The sequence below is a fragment of the Acanthopagrus latus genome, chromosome 7, assembly GCF_904848185.1.
Source record: "Acanthopagrus latus isolate v.2019 chromosome 7, fAcaLat1.1, whole genome shotgun sequence".
Classification (NCBI taxonomy): domain Eukaryota; kingdom Metazoa; phylum Chordata; class Actinopteri; order Spariformes; family Sparidae; genus Acanthopagrus; species Acanthopagrus latus.
The window spans coordinates 845,515-851,983 of record NC_051045.1 but is presented as its reverse complement, the minus strand read 5'-3'; the positions used below and the strand labels follow the sequence as shown (position 1 = coordinate 851,983).

The window sequence follows — 6,469 nt, the reverse complement described above, 5'->3', positions numbered from 1 at the left end:
GCTGGTGACCAACGTGAGCAGCATGACGTTTCCAGAGGACACGAAGGACAGCGAGACGTGAGGGTATCCACACTGTCTGGAGAGACGATCAGCACATTTACTGGACCAGCGCTTCATTTTCTAATCAAAGAATCAACTACAGGAACGTGAACACTTTGGTAGTTTCTAGTTTGTGTCTCACTCTGTCAGGACTTTGTTCTCTATCGGAGCGAGGGAGTCGTAGATCTTGATGAAGTCTTGCTCACAGTCGTCCTCCAGGATCAGAGTGTGGAAGTCCAGTCGGACCCGGTGTCCCGGGTCGGCCCGCAGCCTCCACTGCAGGTAGACGTTCGGCGGGTACGACGAGTCCGGAAACCCCGGAGACTGGACGACTCCCGGCTCTCTGACGTGGAAACTGAACGACTTTCTCACTGAAAATAAAACAAGAAAAACATGTTTATGAATTAAGTCAGTTGTTGTCAGTGAGACATTAGACGTGTTTGAGTCTTTATAGATGTGGACTAACATTTAACACCGGCAACGACCGTCCAACCAGCCTATTTTAAATCGTGTGATACATTTTGTGTCTGATCAACTTCTAGGACACTAAAATTAATCCACTGATATCAAACTCAAACCTTTGGTTCACCTGTCAGAGCTCGAGACTGGAACAAAGTCTCCGTCTCTTCCTGGAGTAACTTTACTTTGAAAGAACCAGATATAAAGAAAACTTCCATCAATATGAATTCTCACCAAATAAAGAATTCCTGGTCATGCGCGGGTCGATCGCTGTGAACAGAGAGAGAAACAAGCTTTATTCAAACACAGTTCTCAGTCTGCAGCTGCAGCGTTCTGACTCGTTCATGAGAGTCAAACCTGAATTTCCAGTTTCATGCCATCGAGCAGCAGCACAGTCGGGTCACAGAACAGTTCTGCACGGCAGCAGGAACCCACACGTTCATCCAGAAACACTCAATAATGAGGTGATAATTCACCTCATGTGTCTACACACCTCCTGACACCACGCTGGTGACGCTCAGAGCGTCGGCTGGTTTCAGCAGCAGGCGACCGTGACGACCCTGCTGACTTCCTGCCGGTTCCAGAGACCTGATGGCCTCGTCCAGCGAAGCCTGCTGGGAGACGTGGACGTCGAACTCTGACTCGTAATACGCCACCACGCCGTCGCCTCCGCCGTCGCCCTCACTGCACACACACGGGCGAGATGAGGATTTACAGCCACAAGCTGCACTTATTCTCATACGAGTCTAATCTGTGTTCACTTCAGAATCAAAGTCAGGATGTGGTTAGCTTAGCTTAGCATAAAGACTGGAAGCAGGGGGAAACAGCTAGCTTCACTCTGTCCCAAGTTAAAATATAAAAGCACTTCTAAATGTCACTGTCACTGTAAGAATCCGTGCGATGCATTCTGGTCGCGGCGTGTCATGTTTAGTTAGGTTCTGGCAACATTATGCAAATCGGTTGAGTTAAAATGAAGACAGATTCTGAGACTGCGTGTCTTATTTCAAATCTAAAACATTTTCAGAAACATTTCCTGGAACTGAGTTTACAAAATAAGAGAAAGTTGCCGAATGAGCCGCCATGTTGGTTCAGTTTCAGCCTCGAACTAAATGACACCCCTGTGGACACGGACCCTCAATCCCTCCTGTTTCTGGAATACTTTTACTTTGAAACATCTGCAGGAAGTCCTAAAGGTCAATAATGGAAAGTAATCAAAGTGACAGAGAAGAGAACCACAGAGATCCAGGTGTGACGCGTACCTGAAGGCCTGGACCGAGGAGCCTCGGAAGGATTTGGCGAGCACAGAGTTTTTGGAGTAAATCAGTTTCAGCTGAAACAGAAAAAGGTCACATGAATATTCAAATCAACAAATACAAGAACTACAGGAAAGAGGAAGCCATGAAGCAGAAGTGGTCAGAACGATCACAGCTCAGGTATCTACTGAGGTGGAGAGGTCAGAACTCCCATGATGCAGTGGGGCTGTGTGACAGCTCACCTGCTGGTTGACCAGTGTGGCCAGGTTCACAAACTGAGGACTTTTGGGGTCTTCGAAGGACGGCAGGAAACGCTGGTCGCTGATGCCCATGGAGCCGATGTAGATCCTCTTCACTCTGACATCACTGCGCACTGACGACACAACACAAACATCCTCAAACACTCAGAGAGGAAACAGGAAGTGGGTTCAAGGTGAAGGACTGTTGTTCGTTTCTCCATCAAGAACTGATGAATCCACTTCACCTGTAGCTCAGTTCCACTTTTCTTAGCAGCTTAAATGTTTATCATGTTAAATATTTGAAGCAGTGAGCCGACAGCCCAACATGACCCGTATCTGGAAGTTCAGCTTCAACAACATGATAACAGAGAGTTGGTACCAGTCCAATCAGCTCCCAGTGTTTAAATAAAGGTTGTTTGAATGAGCTCACAGTGGAAGTGCCACACCAGCAGCCCGGTGATCAGAGACAGCGCCGCAGCAGAGAGCAGCAGGCCCACTCCGATCCACAGCTTCTTCCTGCGGCCCGGTTTCTTCTCCAGCCGCTTGGAGTCCGGGGCGGGCAGAAACTCCACGGCCGTGTCCCAGTCCGGGTCCTGGAGACAGGGAGACAGGGACACGGGGGAGGAGGAGGGGGAGGAGAGAGAGGAGGAGGAAGGAGATGTAAAGATCATGTCACGCTGACAGAGCGCTTTGTCAGGAGGTTTAGTGGATCTATTTGTTTTGGTTCTGCAGAGTAACAGCACTCTGCTGGTTAACTGGGTCTAGAATCTACTTGTTTCAGTTCTGACTGGACCTCAGACCTCAGAGATGAAGCTCTTAAAGGACCAATTTGTAATAAAAGTTGATTTTTGCGTCGGTGGCCTTCTCTTCCCTACTGTCTGCACTCTGCTGTCAGCTCCATGACAGTGAACTGAACATCTCTGTGTTGAGGACAAAACGCTGATCGACATTTTTCAACATTTTCTGATGATTTTCTGATTTCGAGTCAAACACTTTTCCAGACAAACTTAGAATAAACTGACAGTAACACACAGATGTCAGGTGGACTGTGCTGCTGAGCCCGGTTCAACTTCTCTAAACCATTGTTCTCAAAAAGACATCGAGGCGAGAGATGAGTAACAACCTGCAGCACAAACCTGTCGGACTGTGTGGCAGCAGCAGGGTGTTGTTCCACAGGAATGTTTCTGCTGCACACACACACACACACACACACACACACACACACACACACACACACACACACACACACACACAAACACACGCCCTGCTACACTGTGTGACAGGGTGTGTGACAGCTGCAGGTAACAAACGTCTCCTACACCCGTTTAATAAACTACATCCAACATGTCAACAACAAGGCGGAGCTAGGCTAGCAGTTTCCCTCTGCTACCAGTCTTTGTGCTAAGCTAAGCTACACACATCTCACACACATGAACCTGATCTCCGTCTGCTCCTCGGGAAGCTTTTAGTGAAATCATCTGATTTATGAACCAGAACTCAGATACTGATGTTGAGATACTGACTTCTTATTACCTTGTTAATATTGTAAATATTAAACTTCTGTGAGTTTGAATTTCTTCTTCTTCAAAACTACATTTTACAAAAGTTATACGACCCACAGCTGAAGAAACCAGAACATCACTGAAAAGTTCATTTAGTTTCTGTAAATCAACTGAAGAAGTGAAGCTGTCGTATATTCTAGAGTCCTAACACATGATGTGAAATGTTTCAGGCCCGTCTTCGTTTTAATTCTGATTATTACAGCTCATGAAAACTAAAAGTCCAGTTTCTCAACACATCAGAACATCCCATGACACCGATCCAAAACCAGGATTATGATTCAGAAATGTTAACTGTCTGAAAACTGTGTTCATTTATACGATCAGAACTTGTTCTCGGTTCCTTTTGGGTGCATTACTGCATCACCACGGCCCACACACACGTCACCAGTGGTTCTGGTGCTGTGGTGTTCTGCTGGGAAAGGAACCCGTCACCTCCTGATGTAACAAACAGAATCAAGGTTTCCAGACTGAAGCAGAGTTCTTCTTGGATCCTATCAGAATGTTGGATGTTCGTTCTCTAACTCGGAATATAAACGTGTTGCATTGGACCGGACCGCCTCTGACCCAGTGAGCTCACACAGAACCACTAACACGGGTTCAGTCTGCAGCAGAACGCGGTCCAAACCTCTGCACTGTTCAGATCTTCTCTGTTTAGTTCCTGTTTTTTTGTTTTTTTTTCTATCTGAGGTGAAACTCACAAACCGGTACAGGCTGTGACGTCACGCCGGTTATTGTTACAGGTACGGACTCACCTGTCTCGGGCTGAACTTCTGTCCTGAGTCCAGTAAATCCATGTTGTTCGGTTCTTCTTGTCTTCTGGTGTCTTTACTCCCGGCGGCTCCTCTCAGGTGTTCTCTCCGGGTCGCTCTGCTGACATTACCGACCCGCTGACATCATGGCGGCGACAGGTGAGCTGCGACAGGTGTCTGCGTCCGCCGGCCGCGGCCAGGAATGTGTCGAGAAATACGGTGTTCAGCGAGTTTAAAAAGTTCCTGTTCTGGCTCGGAGTCGTTTCTGTCGGAGCCGGGTCGACGTGTTCAGACCGGAGCAGACACACGGCGGCTCGGTTCGGAGGAGAGAGAGACGAACACCTGGAGACTAAAAGGAGGAAACTGAAGTCACACACATCAAAGCGACCGCACCTCATCTCCCATGATTCACTGCGCGACTGAAACCCCGCAGCTCCCCGCAGGTGGTTGCGTTTCTCAAAGGAAACATCATGAATAAGTTTTGTACTGGAGTCATTTAATACTCACTGTCGAACCGGAACAGACCCGGTACCGAGTCCTGTAGCTGCCACCTGAATATTACCATCAACCTTTATAATGATAAAATAAAACTTTATTAATCTTATAAATGACTTAACTGACGGAAAAGAAAGAAAACATAAATCAATCAGTTATTAATAAAACGTCAGTATCAGTTGTACATTATGTTGATTTGCTGTTCATATTTAAATTAATCAGTCAAAACTTTTTAAATTCTTGATTTTGTTGTTTATAAACAGACAAAAAAGACAAAAGTATTCCCAATTTATTATTGGCTCATTATATGTATTTTATAATGGAATTAATTTGATGTGATCATTAATAAATAATTAATAAATATATAAATAATGATAATTAATAATGTTTCAGTTTGGTCGCTTTATTTACTGATTATCAAAAGAAAAAATTGGTTCAGAACTTCTTCTTGCCTTCCCTCCAAATTTTACTCTTATTTATATGTTTTTATATTTTAATGTTATAAGTGTATGTATAGTATGTGTGTGTGTGTGTGTGTGTGTGTGTGTGTGTGTGTGTGTGTGTGTGTATGTGTATGTGTATGTGTATGTGTATGTGTGTGTGTGTGTGTGTGTGTGTGTGTGTGTGTTCACCTCTACTTAGTTAATTCTACTGGAACATTTGTGACCAAATTCCAAATCAGGCCGTAATACACAGTTTTAGCACAAGGTGGTGGACGTGACTCCTCTGACAGGAGCCAGAAACATTAAATCTGAGAACTGTGAAAACTTTGAACTACATCTCTCTGGTTAGGAGCCAAAGGAGTCAGAGTAGTGAGTCAGAGGAGTCAGAGGAACCACAGGAGTCAGTCAGAGGAGTAAGAGGAGTCAGAGGAGCCAGAGGAGTCAGAGGAGCCAGAGGAGTCAGTCAGAGGAGTCAGAGGAGTCACAGGAGCCAGTCAGAGGAGTCAGTCAGAGGAGCCAGAGGAGTCAGAGGAGCCAGAGGAGTCAGAGGAGTCAGAGGAGCCAGAGGAGCCAGAGGAGTCAGTCAGAGGAGTCAGAGGAGCCACAGGAGTCAGTCAGAGGAGTAAGAGGAGTCAGAGGAGTCAGAGGAGCCAGAGGAGTCAGAGGAGTGAGAGGAGCCAGAGGAGTCAGTCAGAGGAGTCATAAGAGCCAGAGGAGTCAGTCAGAGGAGTCAGCCAGAGGAGCCAGAGCAGCCAGAGGAGTTAGAGGAGTCAGAGGAGCCAGAGGAGTCAGAGGAGTCAGTCAGAGGAGCCAGAGGAGCCAGAGGAGTCAGAGGAGTGAGAGGAGCCAGAGGAGTGAGGGGAGCCAGAGGAGTCAGTCAGAGGAGTCAGCCAGAGCAGCCAGAGCAGCCAGAGGAGTTAGAGGAGTGAGAGGAGCCAGAGGAGTCAGTCAGAGGAGTAAGAGGAGTCATAAGAGCCAGAGGAGTCAGTCAGAGGAGTCAGCCAGAGGAGCCAGAGGAGTCAAAGGAGTGAGAGGAACCAGAGGAGTCAGTCAGAGGAGCCAAAGGAGCCAAAGGAGTCAGAGGAGTCAGTCAGAGGAGTCAGAGGAGTCAGTCAGAGGAGCCAGAGGAGTCAGAGGAGTCAGAGGAGACAGAGGAGTCAGTCTGAGGAGTCAGAGGAGCCACAAGAGTCAGTCAGAGGAGCCAGAGGAGTCAGTCAGAGGAGTCAGAGG

General features: G+C 47.0%; 1 protein-coding gene across 3 annotated transcripts in view; it reads right to left on the bottom strand.

The window, feature by feature from the left end:
- LOC119022950 (suppressor of tumorigenicity 14 protein homolog) overlaps positions 1-4,800 on the bottom strand; it is a 22,461-nt gene extending 17,661 nt beyond the window's left edge. For 2 of the 3 annotated variants that reach the window (XR_005076132.1, XR_005076133.1), the window contains exons 1-8: positions 4,305-4,800; positions 2,421-2,583; positions 1,994-2,124; positions 1,758-1,828; positions 992-1,182; positions 733-768; positions 182-410; positions 1-76 (exon numbers count right to left, since the gene is read on the bottom strand). The exon at positions 1-76 is cut by the window's left edge and continues 61 nt beyond it. Coding sequence is in view for 1 of the 3 variants with exons in the window: in XM_037104444.1 (XP_036960339.1) it covers positions 1-76; positions 182-410; positions 733-768; positions 992-1,182; positions 1,758-1,828; positions 1,994-2,124; positions 2,421-2,583; positions 4,305-4,346 (939 nt within the window). In the remaining 2 variants the exon portion in view is untranslated. The remainder of the gene's footprint in view (positions 77-181; positions 411-732; positions 769-991; positions 1,183-1,757; positions 1,829-1,993; positions 2,125-2,420; positions 2,584-4,304) is intronic. The other variant, XM_037104444.1, reaches the window with a different exon arrangement.
- Between the last annotated feature and the right edge of the window lie 1,669 nt (positions 4,801-6,469).